The sequence below is a fragment of the Pelecanus crispus genome, chromosome 12, assembly GCF_030463565.1.
Source record: "Pelecanus crispus isolate bPelCri1 chromosome 12, bPelCri1.pri, whole genome shotgun sequence".
Taxonomy (NCBI): domain Eukaryota; kingdom Metazoa; phylum Chordata; class Aves; order Pelecaniformes; family Pelecanidae; genus Pelecanus; species Pelecanus crispus.
The window spans coordinates 24,147,587-24,174,532 of record NC_134654.1 but is presented as its reverse complement, the minus strand read 5'-3'; the positions used below and the strand labels follow the sequence as shown (position 1 = coordinate 24,174,532).

The window sequence follows — 26,946 nt, the reverse complement described above, 5'->3', positions numbered from 1 at the left end:
GGGGCTAGAAATAGAAACGTTTGTTTCAACATTTATACATTTCTGTACTTGCTAGGCATAAAAATAGAAGTCAAATTGCACAGTCCTGTTAGCTACCAAAATGTAATGTGCAAATAAAGTGCCCAGGAGACCTAATAAAGTGCCATAAATGAACTACTGTAAAAAATATCAGACCACACCTATTCAGCAGGATAAATTCAAATGTTTTACAAAGAAATGTATTCTCTTTCCTTTTTATGGAGTAAGAACTGTTTTGGGGAAAGAAAGAATGACTTTCAAAATATACAAAGAAACTTTGAATAGAAAGTCAAAAGGGTTTCAAGATCAAGTTGAATGCAGAATGCTACTGAATTCCACTATAGACTGGAACAGGATCAAGCAGCGACATAGCATCTGCTTTAGAAAGATGCATAGGTATTAATATTAAAGCACCACATTTTCATACGTAAGATTCACTTCTACAAGCATTAGTTTTCATAACCAGGGTTCTTCTAGAAATCAAAAAAAAGCAAAGGCTTACTGTTTTCTACTCTGACACTGCTATGTGAACAGTTAGTTGCCACCAAGTGGGGAAAAAACCTGGAGATGTCATATATATATATATGTATTTAGGTCTTCATATAAGCTCTACCTATTAGACTAGTCAGATCTGACTGGAGTCAGACCCATTTACAGTACTAGAAGGATCACTGCAGGAAGCCTGCTATGGAACAAATCCAGACTTGAGCAAACATGGCAAATCAACTATTGATAGACAAATCAAATACTTAATTACAAAACATATGGTATATGTGGTTTGTACGTGCTCACAGCAACAAGCAGGAGCCCGTGCAAAATGATAAGATTATTTGGTTGTGAAAGGATTACCCCTGTGAGTAAAACATGCAGAAGCACACAAAATTTGTAGCTAGTTTTTGTAAAATCTTTGAGGTTTTTCACACTGAAATTTTCAATGAAAAATTTCCATTGACAGAGTGAGATGTCAACTGAGAATCTCAAATACAGATTTTTTTTTTGAGCTACAGAACATATATCATACAGACCCAACCTGGCAGGCTTCCTCATCCCGTGATCTCAGGTGCTGACCCCTAATGAAAAGGCAGCTCCATCCATCCTTTAGTTGAGACTTCCAGTAATAACACCAGATTGCACCAGCCTCTCCTGGACAAAGGTACTTGCATATAGCGAACCCATTTCATGCAGCCATGCAATAGCAACATACGTGACTACTGCATATCTAGCTAGGACTGAACCAATGATTTAAAGACAATTTAAATTATTCTCATGCAAAAAATTCTGAAATGAACCACAAATCACCTTGGAGGAAGGGAGGCAGGGAATGACTTTTTGTCAAAATTTAAGGAGACATAACTCCTTCTTTCCTGATCTAAGCTGTCGTGGCATTTTTTTTTTTCCCCAAAGAGCTACACTGACATAGAAAATAAAAAAAAAAAATCTTCTCTCCATCCAACAGAAATACTAGAAGGCAGCTGGGCAGTCCTGACAAACATGAAATATTCTGCTAAAATAACAAACAAAACAAAAAGGTAACAAGGGCTAAAGTGGCCTAGACAGCTTAGCATCACTATCTGGAAAATAACTTGGCATCCAAGTCCACAGCTACATCCAAACAGAGAGAAGATCAGCTCTGTTTGCTACACGAAACATGGCTCATTTTTTTTCTCTCTTCCTCTCTCTTCAAACATAAGTAGTTCCAGGCTCTTAAATAAATTAGCACAACTTTGGTTATACAAGCTGTTTCATTTTTTTTCTCTCCAAAAGGGAATATAGATGTTTGTTTAAAAATTGTAAATAAAATATAAATGGAGATTTTCCATTTCATAGTGATCCTTTCCAGTAGGTAATGATCAGCGCTATGTCCATTTTTCTTCCTTATCCTATACTTGGGGATCACAGCATTATTATGACTACTTCTGATGGGAAATGGATGAAAAAAAAAAAAAAAAAAAAAAGCAATAAGAGGAGGTTTACCTGTACTTATTCACCATAAAAGCAAAATAATAATCGGGTTTAAAATGCACAGAAAATAAGTGCAACAAAATTACTTACCATTACTTATAATATTATTCTTTAACTGCTTTCTTTATGTGTGTGTGTTGTGTGGAACACGGGAACCCTAGAAAGGCTAATTAGTGAAAGACAACAGTTCTGAAAAGCCCTACAAGCACTTACCACTCAGCTCTATTGGGACTGTTCCTAGGAGTCAAGTGGTGCCTATCTGGATTATGATGCTGCTGGGATTTTTTGCATCAAGATAGTTACAGCAGTGTAGCTCTAGGATAAAAATACATCATGCAGTAACAATATGACAGTGTAAACAGAAGGTTCACCCTAGCTTCAAACTGTAGCAAATTATTTTCTATATTAGTGTAGAAGGTTTTGATTGTATTTTCAAAGATGTAAAATGAAAACAGGTCTTAAGTACTTCCACGATGGGATGTGAAGTTTGGCTTTAGCCAAGGGCAGGCGTTTTTCTTCTCAGTATTACAGTGATGCTTCACATCCTTCCTAAAACTGGCTGGGGTGAGGTGTCTCTGGCTTTGAATCTTTCTCTAGCATGGAGCAGGTTATTACTGTTATTATTGATTTATGTCATGCCTGTCTGCTTCCAGCCTCAAAACACTTTACTAAGTTACAATATACATAGGAATCATTTCACATCAGCCACCACCATGCTGTAGCCTTCTCTGGAGGGAAACTGAAGGGAGCCATTAGGATGGTGCCTGCAACATTAAACAACAATCCAGGAGAGGAAGTAAAGAATACTCTGGCTCCTTAAAGCAATGGCTCAACAGAATGCAGTCAGTGAACTGCCATCCAGCTGGGACACCAAAGTCAATACCCATTCACCGTGTGTGGTTAAAATTAAATCTCCTAATGAAGTGAGATGGTTTTAGTGGTTAGAGAGTGAGTGCAAAGTATTATTCTCCTGTATTATTATTTGTAAGTTATACAGCTAACAAGGGAAAAGATCACACACAGGAAAATAGTAGGCAGTTAGATAATGTTCCAAGCCCAGTTTCTAAATGACATTTGGGCAAATAAAGTTTTGGAAAAAATATGTTAAAAAAAAAAAAAAGATGACACAAAAAAAGGAATTGGCAGTTTCTCACTGGTTTTAGGGAACTAAACTAAACTGGACAGAAGTGATGTCAGTTTTTATCCCCTATAATTCAGGTCCAGAGAAAAGAGCATTATTAGCTTCTGTTAATGAGCAGGTATTCCCTAAACACTGCTGCAAATGCTCCTGAATTTTAATTTGCTTAGAAAAAGAAATGGTAAAGTATTGAGGGGGAAAAAGCCCCTAACAGCTTATTTGTGTCCCTGAATTAGCAAAATGCTTAGATGGTTTTCTGGATAGGTTTATATATCTGACTAAAAAGATCCTTGCACAATGTTATCAAGGTCTCCTTTCAGGGCTAGCAATTGCTAGCTGGTTCCAATCATTCTTGCAAGTGATCATTTGAAAGGTTCATTTTATGACCCCTCAAACTAACACAAAGAATCTCACTCCATAATGTAATAAACAATTCTGCAACCAGTGCTTAATTAATTCCCGAAAGTCACCAAAAGGAGCTATTAATGATCTTGCTTTTTATCTAACCATAAATATGCAAGTCTCCTGGGATAAAGGATTTAAAAAGAACATTCTGGCAAAACTAACTGTCAACTTGATAAAGCATAAAATGATCACCAGTGAGGGTAATTCAAAATACAACGGCAATGCTACCTAGTCTGATTAGAAAGTTAGGTCAAGTTGGATTAAATTTCTCTGAATGTTGTGCTTACCAAAAAGAGGACAGAATTGACATGCTGCAAAACAGACTCGACCCAAATGAATATACAAGAGAAGAATACTACAACATTTAGAAAATTATTTTTAAAAACCAATTCTATTTGGGAATTTGCTTTACTGTGAAAATATCAACAATCATTATAATTAGAGTGTGGACAATATTTCAGGGTTGTTTCAAATACACCTATTACAAAGAGCAGGCTGATATTTTCAAGAGAGCTTAAGTGTTTTAGGAGCCCAAGTATCATTTTCACAAGTAAATCAAGCAGTAGAAAGACCTTAAATAAAATTTAGTTTTCTGGCAACTCAACCCATTGCTGAAAATTAGATTTAGGCTTCTAAAGGGCTTTGATGTTTTTGAAAATCACACTTCCTGCAGCACTGCACAGCTGACTAGGTGTAAATACAGTAATTTGCCCTTCTATCAGGAATGGACTCACTTTGATGGCTTTAGTGATGTCTGGGAGGTTGGGTTTTTTTCTTACACTGTAAAAAATTTTTTACTGGGCACAGCCAGTGATGACTGGAATCTCTGACCAAAATCAGAGGTAGGAAAGAAAGAGAGAATCTGCCTTTTCCAAAATAAACTCATGCAGTCCTTTGGGTGCTTATGCTTGATGCCAGTGGAGCCTGTGCACCGGCACGTCCCACCTTCAGAAAAGCTCCAAGAGCTATTGGACCCTTGATGGACTGGGGCTTTCTGAATGTCTCCTGTTGAAGCAACCCCTGTGACACCCACACATGGAAACATGAAATAGACTGCCCCACAACACAGCCACTATGGTTCTTGCTATGTCTATGGAAATCCAAGATTCAAGTACCTCTCAAATGAGTTTTTAATTATTAATACGAAGAAACAAACACAACAGGAAACATTAAGAGAGGCACAGTGGGAAATAACTAAGAGGACTTTCAGGGTCCTCACTCCTTGACTCCCCTGGGCTGGGCAAAGAGACCCTCAGATCTTCAGAACAGTGCCTTTCAGTCCCTTGACCTGTGGAAGGACTCAGGCTCCCATTGGAAGATGGAGGCTGTGGATTGCTGCACTTAAGACTGAAGACCTTACTGTTCCAAACATTTCAGAAAACCTGGAAGTTACTTTAAACAGGAAATTTTAAAATTTCTCTTTTTTGTTCTAATCTTCAATAAAACTTTTTTTTTTTTAAATGTTGGAATTTCCTGTGGAACAGAAATTCTGTTTTAAAACCATTTCTATTCAACAGTGCTATTCAGATGGAAGCATTTTCCTATTCATTCCACTTTGCAACTAACTGGTGCCACCCCAAATGTATTGCTCTTCCAAGAATGATGCGGCAGCCCTGGAATAGCTAATTAGTTGGGCTGTATGATGCCTCTGCCAAAAGTTTCAGCTTCCAGAGGCATTCCTTTAAGGAATGGTGGTTTGGGTTTGGCATTTACAAGGATACACATGGTTTCAGGAGCCCACAGGCACCAAAAGTTAGCTTGTGTTTTGTAACTGCTCATCTCAACCCAGTCATTGAGCTGATGTCCTAACCACAGTGAGGCAAGCAAACTTCTTCAAAGCACTCATGGAGAAAGCTTTTGGTTAATTTATTTTTCTTTTTTAATAAAAATTTTGTCTTTGGGGAATCTTTTAAGAAAATTCCACTTCTACAGCTATTCACTGAGAAAATAAATAAATTCAAACATTACTAGCTTTGTAATAGAATCTCTCATAGATAAATACCTTTGGCACTTAGCCCTCAAATTTTTGTACATTGTTAAGGTAAATGAAAGATGTCTAAATCCAGTACCTTTATACTTGGTCACCACAGCTGAGTTGACACTCAGAGGTTCTTGGAAGGTGACAGTGAGTGATGTACTGCTTGTTACCATGAGACAGACATTGGTTGGCGCCTCAGGGGCTCCTGGGAGAGAAGAGAAAACATCAGCTCTTCAGCACAACAAATCCTATTCAAACAACGTTTCTGAGTCTTCAAAGAACCCACTGAAAATCACCCTGCAATTGTGAGCTTTGGGTTGTAGGTGTTTGTGTTCTCTGCCTTTTAAGCATTTTAATTAGTGCCCCTGCTAACAATATCCTGCAGACACCATTTGTTTCTATCATGGTTTTTGGCTCCTTTTGGTTAAAAATATCTTCCTGCATATATGTAACCAAATAAAACAGATTCATGCTAATTATGTCAATGAAAAGCCCCTATAAATCTCTTGGGGTGGGTAGGAGGAGAGAGAAAGGACAAAACCACAAAGAGCTAATTAAACCTTTATGGTTTCACTAACAAACTCAAATTTATCAAATAACAGAAAACATTTTTACATTATTGTGATTCAGAAATTGCAAATTCCACAACTGTATAGTAGTTCCAAAATACAGTTGTCAGTTGAGGCCTAATATATTTTTCTTTTCTTTCTTTTTTTTTTTTAAAAAAAAAAAAAGAAAAAAGCTTAATTCACAGAATATCAATCAGACTCAATTCAGAAATCAAAAACAAAATGTCATGACTTACTGCTGGGATTGATTTAAAAAAATCATTATATTAACTTACACTACTGCTGTATTTCCTGTATTTAGTATCTAATACAAGGAGCACTACATCTGTCTTGAAGAAGTAATCTTAGAATACAATACATTTGAGAAAATTATTTGTAAGTACATGTATAGAAAGATGGTTGTAAAAATGTTAATGGCAATGATTGTATTTCATTGAATAGGATACAGCTAAAAGATCTACACATGAAACAATTCAGCCCTGTTTACTCCTTCCCATGGGCCCAAATTCACATTTACGTTGGGTACAGACTCACTCGTACAACTGTTTAAAGTGACCCAATCTGTGACTACGCTGATGAAATGTTATGTGTGGATGCCAAAATTAAGATTAAGTTTTCACAATTTTTATATGTAAAATGAAATTCCATTGTTTGATCAAATGTTTAGAAAAACTCCATTATTCTAAAACAGAATACATTAAAAAAAAAATTAAATTACAACAGAAAAAAGGCCAATGTCCCCACCCCTCTTCCTCCCTATTCATCTATTCTTTTCTAATCATCCTGTTTTAAACTCTGAGCACATTAAATGAGATCCAGGAGTAAATGTGAAGAGAAATAAGCAGGACAGAATCATTAGAACCTGAACCAAGAGTTTGGAGGTCTCATTAATTTTATGCAGCCCAATCCTAAAGGAGCTACGTGCTTGTTGCTCTCAGATATTTGGTCCTCTATTGTTTGAGCATCAATTTCCTCCTCATTCTTGGGAAGGCCATTTAGTTGTATGCCTGTTTTCCCACCTTAACATACGTCTGCTTCGCAGCAATGCTGTGAGGATCAGTTAGTGGGAGCCTTTGCTCAACAAAGGCAGAGTATTCTCAGTTGTAGACTTCTCACCTTGAATTTTGCAAGTACTTTCTTCTACTTACTGGCATGCTCGTAGCCTGCCTTCATGCGCTTGTATAGCCTGTATCTCCATTCCCATGCTTTTAGTTGCTTCTCTTTTTCTGTATTTTCTGTACCAAGGCCTTCGTTCATCACTTGTGCGGACAATTCAGTAACTCGCTGCTCTGCTTCCTGGACCAGTGTACTCAGATGCATTGACCTGCTTTCCATGTTAACAACTACCAAGAAAAGGGAAAAGTACGTAATTGCTCGGTACACTTACGTGACAAAATTCTGGCCTTATGCATTCCCGTATAATACATGTAAGGTCAAATCCTTGAACACTCTGCCTTCCAGTAGTTATCTTGTCATCAAGTGGATTAGAGCATGCCAATTTATACCACTTAAGGATCTGACCACTTAAATGGGATTAACGACATGCATAAATTGAGTAAATTTTATCTTCCAATGTTTCTCATATGCTTAAAAATGTCTTAATTAGACTGAAATAGCATACATGTTTTAAGTTGATGGAATATTAAAAACCGAACTAGAATAATAAAACATTTGGTTTCTATCCAACCCCTGCTTTGCCGTAATATCATAAGTTTTTATAGAAAAAAAGAAGGTTGTACTGGTTATAAACACATACAATATATAAATCTTTAAAAGCAGAGGGAGATCTAATTGGCAAACTTAAGAATGCGAGTGTTGTGCCTAAGGGCCATGGCTGGTATAGAATGGATTTCTTTCCAGGTTTTCTTTGTGCCACAGTTTTGCCCATGTAATATCTAATTAGTCCTCTAACAGACTGGACAGATAGCGAGCATCTTGACACATGGAGACTTTGTTTTTCTCTACTGCTCAGAATAATTTTAATCTGACATTTAGCAGTTCAGATTGCCCGTATGAACTACTGCGTGCTAGTAAAGGTGAAAATGAAGGTTGCATAGGTTACAAACTAAAATAGGTCTGGTTTTAGCCCAAGTCCACAAGACTACTCTAAACCAGCCCCTTGATTATACAGTGAAATGTGGTGAATCAAGCCCTATTTTCAGAAATGCTCTTAGCCTGAAATTGTTTAAACTATTTGCAGTTTAGAAAATAGGACTGGTAAAGGTGTTTAATCTGAAAAGAAATGCAACCACTGAGCGGATGTTCAATATGCAGGAAATAGTGTACTGGAGAAGGAATTCTGAAATCACAGAAAATAACTTTTCTCTGGTGTCTGGTATTTTTGCAGAAGAGCTCTGAGATAGTCTTGATTTAAAAGGCCCCTGTTTACCGAAAACACTGCCCTGGCACAAGCAGCTACTCTTCGCAATGATGCAGAGTTGCTATGTAGGGACAGCCAGGCTATTGGTTTCCCTAAGGTTTTTACAGGAACAGCATGATTCTCACAGAGGATGCACCGATCATTCACTTGCATAAGCCATGAGCAGTGGACGTTTCTGAAAACATCAAACTGTACCATGTAAAGGACCAAGACTCTGACAGGTTTTTGACATCAAAACACCACATGAGTGAAGATGCCTGTGCATATGAATGTGTTATTCCTAAACTGGAATCATAGGATAATGGGACAAATCAGATTGGAAAGGACCTTCTCTAGTCCAACCTTCTTGTTCAAAACAGGGTCAGCTATGAGGTCAGACCAAGATACTGAGGGCATTACCCAGTCTGGTCTTGAAAACTTCCCAGGATGGAGGCTTTACAACGACTCTAGGCAACCTGTTCCACTGCTTTACTGTCCTTACGGTGAAAAAGTATTTGTTTTATCCAGTCTGAACCTCTCGTTTTAACTTTTGCCCTCTGCCTCTTATAACTATATCACAATCGAAGCTTAACAGAGTCTAAGAATAACTCTCCATACTAATGTGAAAAGTGCCATGGGATCTTTAAAGCCACAGGAGGAGAGCAAAGAAATACTCAACGCCTCTGACATCCAAAAGGTTGTTTTTGAAGAATGTTTGTCTCTAAGACTTTGCTTTCAGAAGCTGGCTTGAAGCCATCCCCGAAGTTTGATCATTCTTCATATGGACATCAGAGACATATGGCCAGGCTTACTGGAATCTGCTGGTATCCTCAGAACTGCCTGTTTACTGGGAGGCCAAAGGTGATATGGTTTCCTGGATCCATGCCTACAATAAGCATGCAACACATATGATAGCACAACAGGACTGAGGAAGGAGATTTTATGTGCCAGAACTTCAGGTGATTGAGAATTGGCACTGGTTCAAGTTCTCACTAAGGATCTGGCTCTATCTGTTTAATCAAGATTCTGATCCACAATTGTCAGGTCTTGGAAATGTGTCCAGTCAGCCACTGGAAATTTTAATCTTATTTTTATTTGGGTTCACATGAACAAGACAAGCCAAACCATGAGTATATGACAAATAAGAGTAACTGAAAAGGTAACACAGTGGACTTCACCTCCTCCCCAACTAAATTAATATTTTAAATGCTGTACTCTCTGATCTTTCTTACTTTGTGTTTAAGAGATGTTGGTTCCTGTTAAGATTTATACAGTCTGAGCTCCATGTGGAAATGAAGATCATAGTTTTACTTTCTATTGCTTTATCTGCTGTTGATCCTATTCCAGGCAGAAATCCAGGTGATACAGATGGAAGCTATCTGTCCTCCAGATCCTCTTTTCTACAGCATTAGGTTAGGGGCTATAATGAGATTTCAGCTGGATCACTACAGCTAATATAGTGGAAGAGCAAGAGTTTTCTCTGTAGGAAGCTTTCTGTGTGCACTTGGAATGGGGAATTCCTCTACCTTGCAGTCTCCCAGATCTGTGGATCTGTCTTATACACTTTGAACCAGATTAAGAGATGCTTGTGTCCTGTCCCAAAATTGGGGTGAGTCAGAATTTTACCTTGAAATCCCCTCCCCTCCCACTCAGCCTGGGGAAGTCTTGCTCAACTGCCCACCATAGAGAAAGGAAAATGCTCCTGCTCGATGCTGGATCATGTTCTTGCAGCCCTGAGATCATACAAACACAATGGATTTCATTCTAACAGGGTTGGTTAAGAACAGAAAGCAAAGCAGAAAGACTAGAGAAAATAGAATCTGACTGCTATCAGTTCCACAAGAATGATGAAGCCACATGCAAAAATGCTGTGATCTTTTGTTTTGAGTGCTGATAATAACTTTTTGCATTTTGCTCTCAAGTAGCAACTGTAAACCCTTAAGGTACAAAAAACCCAAACAAACAATCATTTGTTCTTTATTGAGAATGCTTCATCCATTATTTCAATCAGAAAAACTAAAAATCAAGATAAGTGAAGTGGAAATTTGGTGGGTATATTTTGAAATGGAAATGAGGTGGTTATATATTCATATTCTCTGTGTTCATAGGCATGTTTGCATTAATTACAGGAAATGAATACTAATTTATGATTGCCCCTGCTCGCCATCAGACTGCATTTATTTACAGATGAGGTCAATGAAAAATTAGTTTAGTCTTTTTTACTGCTGTTTAGAACACTCAGGACTGTGTTTTCCTCTAGATTTGTCATGGTTAATGAATGTTGCTTCAGCAGTCAATCATGTACTCTAAATGCTGTCACACTTTTTTTTAAAGCCTCAGTCATGAACCATGACAGAAAAATAAACAAATAAATATAAAACTAAAAAACTCTTTTCACTGAGCAGCTACACTATGCAAAAATCTCCAGGGAAGGTTAAAGGAGGCCAGAATAAATGATAATATAAGTGCTGTGGACATAGAAAAGCAATAAAGGTGTACCAACACTGAGGGTCTGGCAAAAAAACTCAACACACACACGCACATGCACACACACTCTCCAGTGAAAAAACTGGCAATGTTAGTAGCCTCAAGGTGCAATTTCCTGGAGCACTGCGATTGACATGCCAGCACTAAATGTTGTTAATTTAACTAACTTCAAATTAATGGCAGAGTCTGCAGTGGCCGAACCCCTCAAACACAGTCTCATTATAGCCTTGCTGGGAATGTCCTAAATATAGGCATTGACAGTTTAAAACAAATTCGCATACATTGGTGTATTTTTAGACACAAGTAAGGCGTCAGAGTTTGTGTCATGGTATATGGTTGATTAATTGGGTTGGTAAGTCACCCTCCAACCCACAAATTGTGCATAAAAATGCCCATGAAGGAATACAAAGGAGTTTTATAACTACAATATGTAGTTATAAGCAATATTAGTATTCCAGTAAAGTGAGAAGGTCTGTTTTGTTTTTAGATTTTCTCTGGTTCTGTAGAACTTTGAAATTCTCATTTAAGTGGGATTTTAGGCCATTTGAAGACTAGGAATGAGGAGTCTGTGGGTAATGGAAATGATAGATTTCAACACAACCTGTCCCCTGAAGGCAGCATAGCCAAAATCAAAAGGATAATCAAAATAAACCAAAGTCTAGACAACCCATCGTCCTTTCATTTTTTATGACAAACTCCATATTTCAGACCATGATCTTTGAATCAATCACTCTGTTCCTGTTTCCAGATTTTTAAAGATTTTTTTTCTCAGTATTGGTATTAACTCAGCTGCCTCAGTCTTAATCACATTAGAAGCTTGTTGGTGTATCTGACATAGAGAACAAAAAAGACCTACTGAGCATGCATTCAACAAGCAGATATTGCTACAAATGTCCTCCAGCACTGTGGTACTAGTGCTGGTATGATCATCTTTATGATAAAATCAGTCAATTTTTATGTGTAGTGTAATTAATTTCCCAAAACAGCAGCAAACCTAATCTCCTACAGGTAATTATCTAAGTCAATTCAATTTGTGTTCTTTACTTACAGTGTGGGCTTTCCTTTGCCCCAACGTGTAGAAGGGTCCTAGCAATAGGGACGTTGTTTGTCAAAATGGCGATATCCAAAGGAGTTAGTCCCTCACTGTTTGGTGTGTTCAGGTCCAGTTCCTCCAGTGTGTATTGATAAAGAAGAATCTGAACAGCATCCAGATCTTGCTGTTCTACAGCTTCAAACATAGCTTCATTACACTGGAAATTCTGTGTATCAATAAAAACAGAAATTCAGTAAAACTTTTCAAATGTCATTGTTTGAAAAATAAATTGAGAAAATCTGTGTTTTGTGAGATTGCTATAAAATATTGATCCTCCAGCCCCAGCTTAGGCTCAGCTAGAAACATGGAAATTGTTTGCAGCAAAACTGAGCTTGGTCTGCCTCTGGACTTGTGTGCTCGACCTTGCTTCAGGTCTGTGGGAAGATTCAAGTGAGATTCAAACCCACGCAAAACAAACCCATATTTGTTTAGACATCTGTCCTGTAATCAAACTATATGAGCAATATTATATGTTTTCAGTCTGAAACTGGATGAAAGGCTATGATTTTTGGCAGAGTCTTGGACAACTGAGTTTTTCAAACTCAAAATATAAAGTAAAAATCTACAAACTCAGGTGATCAAAATCCAAATCAAACAAGCTATTCTGGAGAAAAACCTTCACAGCTCCAGTGTGAGCTAGTAATAGGCACTGTTCATTCAAACACTTGAGTCATTTCTAGGTGCTCATATTTTTGCATTTAACTTGTAACTAGAAGCAGCTTTGAAATATGTAGTCCTTAAATAAAGAAGTAGAAATGAGACTGAAAAAATTGACTGTCCAGTGTGCACGTGCAGAAAGTGATGTGTCTGAATAGCAGAGAACACAAGCAGCCAAGACCAAGAATATACATGGACTCTCAAGCAGGGAGAACCACTGAATCTTTTCCTTACCAATGTCAAGGAGATAAAAGAATGGTATAATACAAAGAAACCTGTCGTTTCTTAATTGAGCTGGAAAGAAGCAGGTGCAGGAAAGTAGCACGGCCTGCAGGTTTCTGTTATGAGAACATCCTTCTGGAGCCTACAGTAATGACATGTTATTTGCCAAGTTTCTTTAAATTCTCTCCCAGTGTCCCATTGCCGTAATTACCCAATAGTTTTTTTTTATCTCTCAAGAATGAATTAGTAGAAGCAAGAGGCTCAGCTAAGCAAGGAGGGCTCAGCATGAGGTCACATAAAGGAGCTGAGATCTATGTAGACATATTGTGCCGATGGGCATACTAAAGAATTGCATACATAAGAAAGCAAGCGATCCAGACACATGATGTAAACTAGCTTCCTGTGTCCTGAAACCCACATGAAGGAAACACAGAGAAAATTCTTAGATAATAACATATTCTTTATGATATGAAATAAATTTTGAAACAGTCTTCCATTGTGATTAGAAATTAACATTTCAGCCACATCAAAACTTAATTTTCTTTTTTTAAATTAATGTAGTTTTATTTGACATATCCCTGTCCAAATTTTACTCTCAGTGAAACAGCACTGTCTAAAAGAGCACTGATCTGCTGCAATGTCTTTTGTCTCCTCCTAAAATGCATAGGCTAATGGTTTGCAAGCAGTTCTGAAAAACACAGTCCACAGCTACACCTTGGAATTTGATCAGTTCTACAGGTTTTTTTCAGTTGTGCTTTAAGTTAGAAGTGTTTTCAGAAATTCTCAGGCCTGACAGAGATCTTCTGGTCTACTGTTTTGCATGTGAAGTATTGGTAACACACTAAGAAATTGCAAAGATGATGTTAACTTAAAGTTTTAATACGGACCCCAGCTATGCTGAATATTAGGGATCAGCAGAACAAGAAGATAGATGTGCATAAGATGATCTTTACCCAATATTGTCAATATAGAGAAATAAGATAGTTATGTGAGATGACTATCTACGGATGAGAAGAACTATGCAGCAATAAAGCAAATCTAGGAAAGCAGTGCTGACTTGGGAATCTACCTTTTAGACACTTAAGTACAAAAGATAGCTCATGCTGGAGAAATATTTTTTCTGTGGGTTTCCATGCAGAATAAAAGACACTACTTAAACAAGTGCTTCATCAAAATGGGTCTCCGTCAAATTCTTTTTTTCAGACTCTTCTCTAGATTGTAAGATTCAGTTTAATTTCATTATCAAATACTTAGATCGTCCTTCAGTGTTAGGTGTAAGAGAAAAATCTCAGGAAGAGGAATAGTTGAATAGTAAGCAGCTGGATTTCTCATTCTTTATCCACCCGTCTGTTCAAGGCAAAAAATTGTCTTTAAGGACATATACTGTCATTAGAGAGGGCACATCTCCAGAAAATTTTAGAAGAGAGGCCAGCACATATTTCTCTTATTATAAGATAAAACTTAAAAATGACAGAAATTTTTACTGCAATGCAGCAATATTTCTTTTCATTCCAGTAGCTCCATGCATGTGCTGTCTTGCTTATACAACACCTTATCATCCTGAAATCAGAGATCTTACTCCTACTCTGGCATTTTGCCCCTACCCTGAAGGGATGAAGTGCTCTGTCTAGAAATTAAAAGAATTTTAACTAATTTTAATTATAATTACAAAATATTTTAATTAATGGTATGATTCTGATACATGTTCTATGTCATCAACTCCCACTCAAGTCAATGATATGCATTTAACAGCTGTATGTCATTGTACTATGTACACAAAATTAACATAAATAGATCATTGATGTTCCACCTGAAGAGGAAAAAAAAAAAGCTGTGCTCCTTCACTCTTTGAGACTTCATTATTATGAATGCAGGACTGTGAACTGACAGACTCTTTTTTTCACATAAATTATTAGAAATACAAAATATATTCACCAATTCTCAAAAAATATATATCAACATTCTGAAAAGGATTAATTTCATCACAGTTTACACCCATTTCAAGTTATTTTTTCTACTGATTTTGGAACTTCTATACTGTTGTTTATGGAAATAAAGGATAGTTATGCTTCAGATGCACCTGCATTTTGATCCAATCAGAAAACAAGCAAAATCATATTACTCTTGTAACTGATCACAGGTAGGAAAATCTACTTACTTAACAGTAAATTCATAAAGAGCTTACTACAAAGGGAATTGGTTGAAGTAAACTGAATGACTACCTTAGTTTCCATTTCTTTTAGTTAAGTTCAATTTAGGAAACACCAGCTAACAGTCTGAGAGCAGAACAAAAAGGTACAGCTGATGATATTACTCAGTGACAGGCTCGTGGTGCTCACTTAGGACAGGAAACTAGGTATTTCTTGGTTCACATTTCCACTGCTGTGGCACTGGGTACATACATGGTTTTCCCCTTTTTTGAATTCAGAATAGTCATTCTCTTTTAATTGACTTCATGTGAATAAAAGTTAAATGAGTCACCATTTGCAGAGTCCTACCATAAGTGCTCAATGTCATTATTTGGCTTTAATTCCTATTTTGTGTGAAACTCAGTAAATCTTGTACTACGTCTCAGGAGTTTCTTGCATTATATAAAACCAAAAAAGTCCCTGTTACATAATAAAAAAAGATGGCTAAGTTCAGTATTACATCTGAAATTAACCCAGTGATATGGCTGACAAAAGCATTTGGCTCTTTTCAAATATATATACACATACTTTAACAACAGATTTTACCTACCTGAATGATTATTGTAGAATTACTTTAAAAACTTTGATTTGAATTGTTATTTTTGGATTCAGTTATCAAGATTTAGACCTGCCTAGATGCCTTCGAAAACGCATCTTTGGATTTTTGCTTGCCAAATGAAATACCTAAAGTATTTGTGAAATTTTGGCCTTAAGTTGCTGAACAGAGTCTAAGCTCATGCTTAACTTAATTCCTCATAAACGCTCTTGCCAGATAACCTGTTGGCAAGAATGTTTCATCAAAAGGGAAAAAATAAACGCAAATTTCTATTTCTTCATTTCATTACAAATCTAACTGAAAAAGCTGCACTGATTTAAACAAGAAACCGAACATGAATTTTATAAGCTACTTCATCCAATCCAAACAATTATGAGACCAAATTGCAAATATCTGGTTTTCCAAATGAACAATTCAGACACAAGCAATAGGCTGAAATATGTTGGCAAGTCTCATAACTTCAAAGAGTGTGAAAACATCGGAACTGTGATATGGCCTTTCTAACTGGGCATGTATGCATCCCTCAGCCACACACCAGTGTGCATCTAACCCTGCTGTATCTATTTCAGTCAAAAAATATCCTGGTGAGACTGCAAAATTTCTACCACATTTTCAGCCATGCCAGTAAATTGCCCCATCTGGAAGTCTGCATCAAGCCCAGCTCTTCAAGTCCAGAAAAATGTTCTACATACCTGACCAACTTTTCCCCAACTATTTGCTTTCACACAGAAAACAGAAATATATAGTTTCCTGCAAAAAGCTGATCATATTCTATGTAAAAGACTCTAGTATTGCAGTGTTATTCAGACATCTGCAGCCCAGGGGTAAGAAATTCAAATAGAGATAAGACATAGTATCTTTAGACCCATGTGCTTAATTTTAGTCCAGCTGTTATTGTCACAAATACTAACAAGAGCCTTCTGATTTCTGCCTTCATTTACATTTACTAGATAACTTTCCTCTGCTCTGAAAAGACAAACCCATAGAATTTAAAGAGAAACTGAATCACATTTACAAGTGATCAGGTAAAGTTTAGGGGCAGTTTTTACATTTCTTTTTCCTCGACTCAGTCCTGCAGCCTCTAATCGTTAGCTAGACAGCTGTGCTATGTGATTAATTTATTTAGGTGTTACTCTGATGCACAAATGTATATACTGAAAAGGACTACAGTATTGCTTTGCAGTAAGTAATAACCATGTTCCAGTAAGTGATTCAGTGCTGGAGTGTTTAGAAATGCAATCTTATGTAGCTTAATTAAAATGAAGTGCCCCTTTCAAGATATTTGCTCTAGGTTTGACTGAAAAAGTCCACTATGTGCTACTGGAGTTGGAAAAAACGTTAAAGTAGTTTCTGCAAAGACTTGTTTTGATAAACATGAGTTGAAGAATAAAGCTATTTTGGGAGATTGCTATGTCTGCAGCAAGACAACAATTTACTGAATGGAAAGTGTTGCACAGCAAGAGAGAATGGAAAGAAAACTCTTCACTAGCCAAAGCTGAAAGAAAACAAATGCTAACAAATGTTGTTCACTTGTCTGGAGACATGATTTTAGTCATTGACTTAGCTCAGTAGCACAGAAACTCAATGATTAGAAAATACATCAGCTAGCAACTTGACCTGGAATATTTCCACCCCTTCACTGATGGTTTCCTCGCTATTTATTTCTGGGGAAAACCGTGAAAACAACAGGCAGAATGGATAGAGCCTTTTGAGTTCAGTGGGAGTCTATTCACTGACTGTTGTGGACACCAGCTCTGACCCCAGACTGATAATACCTACAGGTACCTATGCTCACTGTAGGTCAGCAGTGATAAAAGCTACGTCACTCCCATGACAGTGTGGTGAGTTGGGGGAAAGAAAGTTAGCATAAGTCCCATTAAACCACCATCCACATCACAACATAAAATCGAGGGTCCTAACTGTGGTTACTGATTGAATAGGCACTTCCATTGCCTGACAGATCTGAACTAAAAAGAGAGAGAAGTGAGATTGTAAGTAATTGGCTCTGTGGATAGCCAATCTTTGGGCTATGAGCATCTGCCATTTCTCATTAGTTAAGTAAGACAGAAGACCCCATATTTGAATTCATAATTTGAAGTGTATATTTAGAGGAACACTGGTCAGAATATATGCTAACAGACTAGCATTCATTCAGTCTACATGTCAGTCTGCTCTGGCATGGTCCCCAGCACTAGTTTATCCTCCTCTCTTTCACTTGCTTAGTCACACACAAGCTTGTAATTGAAAAGAAAAAGGCAAGAAAAGATAGTGGCTAAAAATTAATCTAAAGAATCTTTTCCTACAGTTCATACTTAGAGACCCAAATTCAAATGATCCCTACAAACTGAAAGCATCTGGAAACCCACTGCCTCAAAAGCACAGCTGTTGGCTACTATGCAAAGGCTGTTCTCCAGCTATCAACCCCTGTTTAAATTTCAGGCTTCTTCTGTAAAACAAAATCTATTGGCTCTGGCAGAACTGAGAGGAAGGAGCCATGATCCCATGCTTCCTTCAGGTCATGTTTTTTCTTCACAGGAGAGACACAACGGTCTCTTGACTTTCCAGTGCACGAGAGCTACATTTCAGCTTAGCTCTTCCATGGGGCACGCATGAGTCCTCTGACTTCAAGAACTGAGTGATCCTAGGGGATAGGATTGTCAAATTGATTTTAAAATTATTTTAAATTCTTGCATCGATTCATATAATTTGTCTCATACATAACAAAGATTTGTGAGTGTTAAAGGAGTCTAGAGTGTGCTTTTTCTTCTGACAAAATATTATATTTTTATTATCTGGCCCAACCACATGCAGAGTGTAGTCCTGCACTGTGCTAAGTGTCTGCTTTAGTGCAACAGAGGAATGGTTCCAAGAGGTGTCTCCTGGCAGTCACAGACACTGTCATAAGTCATTGCTATTCAGAAGTGGCAAAGAACTCTTTCCCTCAAAATAATTCAGAGAAGTGGAAGGATGTGGCTGTTCTTCCTACAAAAGAAAAAGGAGAATTTATTTTGTTTTGGCAATATCAACAAGCAGGTTCATCTGCCTCCAGCAAATATAAAAGATTCTGTTGTGCACTGAACTTACACTGTGCTATTATTTCAGGGACACAGTCCATTCTTCAAAATGTATGTGCTGGAGGTTGTGTAACTTCACTAGCACTGGCATAAATAGCAGCACTTAGGAGCATTAAGTCAAGCAGGTGCTTACATGCTTTCCTGTACCGGCACCAGAGTGCTCGGCTGTGTTCTGCAACTAGTGTATGGTACCCAGGCCAGACTGCTTCATGTGTTATCTCCTTCTTCCATGGTCTTATCTAGTGACCATCACCACAGTCTGTGAACAACCTTGCATTTATCTGTCACAGCACATAAGTTCCACTTGCTCTGTTTGGAACAATGGGAACTTCTATTAAAGTCATCTTCAGTTTTCTCAATATACTTTTTGTTAATTTCTTGGAAGGGAAACACTTGTGTGTATATATTTAACCCACTTTTTGTCACATTAATGCCAAGTTAAGACCTTACTCCTAAAATAAAGCATCATTGCTTGAGTAAGGTAGCTTTTCTTTAGCCTTCAAGAAGGTCAGACTTTATTTTGACACAGGATCATAAATGGTAAGTCTGGGAAGAATGCACAGCACTCATCAGGGAACAAAGTGAGATGATGAAAATTGTACAGATTAAAAGCAAATCAATTAAGGAGATTAATAAAACAGTAAATTGGTAATTTGATAAATATCAAGTAATTACCATTGAGGTCTTACGGAGACTGAGACGGTCAGATCGAGCTCTGAAATATGCTTCGTCAAAGGATGTATGACTCCCCTTAAGCTTCTCTGACAGGTTCCGATATAACCGCTTTGCAGCATTTGGAGAAGATGGCATGCTGTTCTTTTTAGTCTGGAGGAGACTTAAGTTATGCATTTGCTGTGTCATTTTCAGCTAGTAGTTTCTAGAAGAAAAACAACAGCTGTTTAACAAGGTTGTGCTACACTAACATCATTGATCAGAACTGTATCACTGAAACATTCATTGCAAGACTTCTATGGCTAGAAATCACTTTCACACACACAGTTTTGGAAAACTCAGAAGCACATTTTTGGGCTTTTTCAATGGCAAATTGCTCTTTACAGAATGAGTCCCATGGATATCTATGGGGAGGGAGAATTAAGGATGGAAAAATAAAACAGACCACTTCAGAACTCTCTGCTCATTTGCATAAGGAGAAGGGGTTTCATTTAATGAGGGAAATGGCCTTTTGACAGAGTGAGTTCTGGTAATACAGGTGTCAAAAAAATGACACCCAAATGTAAATGTTACTGTACAATTTGGATAACAAGTACATACTCTGTGTTTTGTCAGTACAATGGTTTCTTAAAACAAAACTGAAACAATTGAGAGGAAAAAAAAATCTAACGTTACAGAATACTATGCAGGACAGAATTTTAACTGGTCAAGTGACTCAAGTTTGACACAAGCACAGCTGTGGCAAGACATGCGCTTTATTTCCCACGTTACTCTCTGCTAGCAAACTGTATGCTCTAAAAGCATGTGACGTTTTCAGCTGGGTGTGTGGATTCTCTTTCTCTAGAGACTCAAAGCAGTATTTTTCACCCAGGAAGTATGGCTGGATTCAAAATACTTTTTAATCTCTGAACCCATCACAAGCTACTACAGAAATAATGCATGAACTTACATTTAATTTGCATCAAATACTGACATGTTATCATCCAAATGAAAGTCCATTGGTACAGAAATGGGTTTTTTTGTTGTTGTTGTTAGAGTTTTGAGGAGCATTGGGCAGCGGGGGAGCCTGCTCTGTGACCAAGACTCCTAAGGCATTATATTTTACCAAATAACAGCTGAAACACAGAAAAACTACTTAGGCTCTGTTGTAGGCATAATGAGGTGTATGTGTATCTTCAGTTTAAACTGCCTATGGCCAGTGTCCAGGTTATTGCAAACAAAGACCTTACACTCTTTGTTATGGTTAAAATAATCTGTGATTCTAACTGTTGCTGTTTACAGTTTCATAGTGAGCTGTTTCTTCCCTCAGTTAGTGGACAGGCACAGGTTTTGTCTATATGTTGTATAACTTTATCCTGCTCTGTGTTTGCCCTGTCCATTTAGACTACAAACTCTTCCAAGATAGACTGCCTCCTCTCTGTAAGATTGCCTAGCTTAATGGGATTTCCATATTATCTCATAATTAAACAATACTTTACACTCTACGATTACAGTAATTTTTCCATATTAGGAAAAATTGGATTAATATTTAACTCTCTGGAAATACTTTATGTGGGAATAGTTTTGCCCTTCTGAAGGGAAACTAAGAATCAGATTTGACCCAACTGCAAGCACAGGAAGCTATCCCCTAGGATCTCTGTAAGTGAAGAGGTGACAAAAATGCATAATTTCTTCACATTTTCTTTTTCCCCTGCTAAGAGTATGCACACATTTATAAGACAGAATGTCTCTCTAGAAGACTTCACAGTTGTAATAGTAAATCTGGTTACCCTTTCAGACTATATTTTCCTGGAAATGAGCTTTAGATTCTTTGTACTACGATACAAGTCATGTAACTTTCTGTTCTTGTGGTCTCAGCCTGCATCTAAGCAAATCAGACTGCAGGACCAGACTCTAATAACTATTTACAATCATAAAAGCATTCTTTACTAAACACTCACCCTGCTGTTGAGGCTGCTTATTGGCATGAATTGGTCCCTAAGATTAAAGACACCATCCAGGTCTCATAAGCTGCCTACATCTTCCTTTCTCATTTGTAAATTGTGGTAAAGCAGACATCCTGAGCACAGAAGTATCTGATTACAAGTAATCTCACATATTCTCCAAGCTCATGGGGTATTGAAGAGAGACCAAGTCTCTGAATGAAGAGAGACAGAGTCGACATAATTGTCATATGTGATGAGAAGACTTTGTTAAATTAGAACAACAGTGTGTGCAATCAGAAGAAGGGAATTATGTGAGCTGCATCCCTGAAACTAATGTGCAGGAGTGTATATGTTAAGAAATGAGCTCTCTGGGACTCGGGGAGCGACAATACTGCAATGACTTTGGACTGCTTTTCTCTGAGCTTATGGAAAAAAAGTAAAGTGAGGCACACACAAGCAGTTCATCCTGCCTTTTAATTATTACATGCATTTCAGCAGTACCTACAAGGACTAACTGAAATCACTGTCTCTTCAGATGAAGCATTTTATTCTCTGCCTGGACAGTAAACTTGCATAGACTAGATAGAAAGGCTGAGTGGAAACCAAGGAACATAGCAAAATATGTTTAATCAAAGTCTCTGTCATGAGAAGGTGCTTGTTAATGTCAAACTAGAGCATAACACTAAAATTATGATCACCAATGCCAACTCACAAGTGTTCCAGACATGCCAGAATTATTTGGAACCATGTGCTTGAGTCAGTGTGGGTTAGGCTTTACTGTATGGAAGTTGCTGGTTAAGTGTTGAGTTTTAATATTGGACAAACTTAGAAGACAGCCTTTTGTTTTACAGATGCATCCATGGAACCATTTGGGAGTATAAACTTGAAATAAAATTCTTTAAGATGTTCAAAAGATTTCATTCACATCTGTGTCCGTTTAACATGGCTTCAGTAGTTCAGTTTATTTTCAAAATAGCTGATTACCGATCTTCCACTGTTCCATGTTATTAGCATTTTAAAGAAACATAGCTATTTACCAAATTAGTAATAATAATATAATAATAATAATAATATTTTAATTCTCAGTTAGAGTAACACTTCCACAGTTTTTATTAGTATATAGTGCTACAGATTATCCACATAAATTTCTCCTCTTACCTCCGTTTTCAAGAATTTCTTCCTTTCATCAATAAAGTATGGGTCAAGAATCAGTCTGAAATTGTGGATAAAAATAGGCCAATAAGTGTCATAGGCATCTTTGTAAAGGAAGTTTCAATTTCCCAAACTCATTTGACTCCAAGAGTACAGTCATTGAACACCAAATACCACACAGTTAGTAAACTCGAGAGAGCAATTTGCATTTACCACACAAACCTGAACATCATCAAGAGGAGGACAAAAAAAGAATAGACCCTTCCAATACTTAATTCAAAGGTACCTTATCATACTCCACTGTGTTTGCTTTGGGATTTTTTTTTTTTTTTTAATATGAAAAGCAACAGGCTCAGCACTTGCGAGTGGCACAGTATTACATTCCAAGCTTTCTTAACCCTGTATGTCAATATGGAAACTTACCGAGAAGCTGTGTAGACATTTAGTAAGTATACATTAATTAAATTAGGCATATCTACTTAGTAGGACTTCTCATACCTATTGTGGTATTACTAAACCCAAACAAGATTACCTGTTATAAAAGATAATGTGGCTTATGCCTTTATCAGTCCTCCCTAGGCTGATAAAGTCCTCCCTCCATCTCACTAGACCAAACTACCTGCTTTTTGAGTTCAAGTTATCTGTGGAGATGACAGCCATTGAAGAAGAGCTGATCTTGGTGGTGATGTGAAGAGGCATTTATTATATTTAAAGTCATGCTTATAGAAGCTGTAGTGTTTCTAGTTCATGGAATTAGTATTGTGACAATACTCTTGAGGATTAAAAGAATTAGTAAAGAAGGAATTTTGCCAGCCTAACTCCTAAAAAAACCAATCTCTTCTCCAGCCTTCACTAGTGCAGGAAGTGTATGTGTATCCATCTCCTTAAACTCAGTTGCCCAGATGTCTTTCACAGAACATCTTGAAAGTCATCAAATTCAAGCTTTTCTTGAGAAATAGACATTATTTTCAATCCCAGCTTTTTACAGAGAACAGCTTGACAGCAACACTTTCTTTTATGAGTAGATATTAACCTAAGCAAGTAAAGGAGAAGCACCTCAGTTTTTGAACAGTTTTCCAGGAAAACTGAAGGTTTGATAGAGGTGTTCTAGTCACACATCTCCCAACATGTATTCAAAACTCAGACAGTTTGCAGATCAGTTCTCTCTATTTCAATGTGTGCACTGTAAAAAGAAACTAGGTTCTCTAAACATGTTACAGCACTCGAGGATGCTGGTGTAGTCTCAGGACCAAAGCAAATTTAGGTATCATTGGGCTGCTAGCCTATGTCTCCAACACAGAAAAGTCTAGTAGCAGTTTAGTACCAAGTCTGCTCAGGCCTGTTGCCCATGGCATGGGTTACTGTTCATATTGACTGTATCTAAACATAGTTTGACTCCAGCTATTACAATTCCTAGGGGTTGCTGGAGTCCTTCCTACCTTGATCTGGTCAATGAAACAGGATTTATACATTCAGAAGAAATCAATAGTGTGCACTAACCATCTAAACAATGACTTCTGAGGACAGTAACAATAGGGTGTCCATATTATGCATGGAAGCTTTTTCAGTACACAGCCAGAGCAGATCCTCAAGACTAACATTAATGTAGGAAGAGGACAGAATCTTCTATAATCTCATGAAAGTTTCTATTAAGTCAAGAGCAGGTGAGTCTATAGAGGAGCTAAGTAAACACTGTAAAAATTGCAGCTATTCAACAATAAACAGATGGCATCTTTGCTATCCACACAGAATCAGTGTATCACAAATGACTTGAAACGTGTAATTGTTTCCTGTATACTAACCATCAATATCCTGAAATAGTGCATGGAATAAACATGGAACAATAAAGCAACAGCTGGAATAATATCATGCAAATGAACTGCATTTTTTACCAGTGTACTGAAACAGTAAGATGCAAAATCCTACTGAAGATTATTGTACTTAATATGTTTTCTAGTTACATATAAGGTATGAAATGAAAAAAGGTAAAGGTAAGCTGCATATTCTAGAAAACTTTCTGGAAGTGTGATATTATTACGCTGCAGAAATGACTCCCAGGAGAGCAATGGAAATGAGATTGGGCAAAATCATGGGTAAAATGTATAATAAGAAATAAGGAAAACAAAGACAGCTCAATTCACATGATTCTGTGATTGAAAACTTATTGGTTTTTATTGGATGTTGGCAGTTTATTTTTACAGACATGAACTATTTTGTAAGAGCATTTTTAGGCTCCTTTAAGTAATTCGTTTTGGGGTTTTTTTACAACGATGTCCTTACCTCACCGATCAGGTGAAACCCCGAAGTGTACATTGTCTTGATTGAAATAACAAATCCCCCAACTGACATGCACTCAACCTGAGGATATATCATTGTCACAACTAGAATTGTTACAGTATATCAAAGACTAACAGTTTAGAAACAGCTGATGTCCAGAACTGACCCATTTGAGATTTTTCACCTATGGAAGCCTCTGCACATACCTAGCATAGGCCAGAATGAAATACAGACATCTCAATACGGTTTGGCGCAGCCTTGTGTGATCTACCTAGCATTCTCACACAAGTCAAGAACTACAACAAGCAGCACGTTACAAGGTTTCTTAGTAAAAGACAGAACTAGACAGAATAACAGCAGCAGCTCCCCTTATAACTACTCATAATTAACAGTAGTTGACATTTCCAAGAATTAAAAAACACAAAACAAAAGTCTTATGACAGCGGTTCCAATAACAAATAACCTGAATCTCTGGGGAAACAGTTAGTTACGGCACTACCTTGGAAATCACCACTAAAACAGTCTCATTTGTGTGACTATCACCCTGCTATAGCATGTACCAAACCAGTGATTGAAGTCTTCCAACATACATTTCATGCTGCACATACTGTAGCTTAATCTTTGTGATCGGATTTCTACTTGCACTTCTAAAGCAGGGTGCTTTAAAAGTAAAATTCAAATGAATATAAATTAGTTACCCTTATAAAAGCTTTTTTTTTTTTTAATTAGCAAACACTGATCTAATATTCACATGCTTTTAAAAACATATTGCAGATAGAGGGAAAAAAAACCCCTAAATTATAGATCACTGTCTGTTGTACATGGCACATATATGCTGCACTGTACAGGCAGGTGCACTAGTAGGACACAGCATAGCTGTAAAAGCATTAATATCAGATTTTAGGAAAACACAGCAGCCAACATACCACTCAACACTATACGTGTTCTTAAATATGTTCATGAAACAATTCTGTAGTTGAAACTAACAATTAAGAATATATGCATTAAAGAGTTAAATTAGACTTACCAGCTTAGGCTATCCAAGGCAAAACATGAACAAGTTGCTGGTAATTGTCCACTGTCTTCATTCAATGAATCACATTGGCTTTGCTGTCTCTGCTGGTTCAGCCTCTGGGCAGAATGAGTAAACCTCTTCCTTATACTGCATGAATGATCAGATATGAAAAACCTTATTACTAGCAATTACCGAAGTCCAAGATCACTGATAAGATCTCAGAGCAAAACAGCATTTAAAGCAAATAGTGCTGTATCACAGGTAAAATGTTTGGTGCCTTAACTCTATACTAGTTACCTGTGCAGCTATAGGAATGACTAATATATAAAGCTCTTGCCTCCGTAGTCAAAGATGCCATGACTTCTGTATGCTTTTAGCTTGTTGTATCCCTTAAAACTGATCAGCAGCACAGCATGCAAGTAGAAAAAAATAATTACTGCCAGAGTAAACAAAACTGCAATTGTAATTAATTTGCCATGAAGTATGAGCAAAAAGACATTAATGCAGTCATCTTAAAGCAGTTAGTTTTATGTTAAACCAATAAAAGGGGGGAAAAAAAGAATCACAGTCCAGTAATGCATGTTGCATGTGATGTATTGTTTCTTCTTTCTTCAAGCAAGCTATCACTACAGCTGTCTGCAATCATAGCAACAAAAGCAGCAACCATATCCATAGCTATGGGACATCTGCAAGATCATTTGAAAGCTCCCAGCCTGAACAGGTTACGCTTAAAAAAGATTATTAAATGAATAAGAAAAACATATTTTATTGATGCCTACATTTCAGCTAAACCAGATCCTGTAATGTCTGCATTAAGAGCTTCCAAAATAGTAGAACAGTGATATTTCAAGATATATATATATTTTTTTTTTTTTTTTTTTTTTACTATACAGCAACAAATGCAAATGCTGGATCCCACAGAAACCCACAAAGATGTTACAAAGTCAGAATATGGAATAACCATACACAGACTTAAAATTCTAAAAATAGTGTAGGCAATAAACAAAGAGAAACAACAATCTAGAAAATTGTTCGTCTTCCTGGACAGTCCACTGGGTTAAATTCATGTAACCAGAACAGTCCTGTGTAACATCTGGCAATAGAAAAAAATTAAAACACACTAATTCCTGGGTCTGTTGTAACCAATGATCATTAGTATCTACAGAAAAGGTATTTTTTAATTTTTTTTTTTTTTAAA

The 26,946-nt window shown here is 37.1% G+C and overlaps 1 protein-coding gene across 1 annotated transcript in view; it reads right to left on the bottom strand.

The window, feature by feature from the left end:
• The window catches only part of ANKFN1 (ankyrin repeat and fibronectin type III domain containing 1), a 65,382-nt gene extending 42,891 nt beyond the window's left edge, over window positions 1-22,491 (bottom strand). Inside the window, exons 1-5 of the mRNA XM_075720023.1 lie at window positions 22,463-22,491; window positions 19,383-19,584; window positions 11,965-12,175; window positions 7,219-7,413; window positions 5,593-5,706 (exon numbers count right to left, since the gene is read on the bottom strand). Of these exons, the coding sequence (XP_075576138.1) occupies window positions 5,593-5,706; window positions 7,219-7,413; window positions 11,965-12,175; window positions 19,383-19,568 (706 nt within the window). The 5' untranslated portion in view covers window positions 19,569-19,584; window positions 22,463-22,491. The remainder of the gene's footprint in view (window positions 1-5,592; window positions 5,707-7,218; window positions 7,414-11,964; window positions 12,176-19,382; window positions 19,585-22,462) is intronic.
• Between the last annotated feature and the right edge of the window lie 4,455 nt (window positions 22,492-26,946).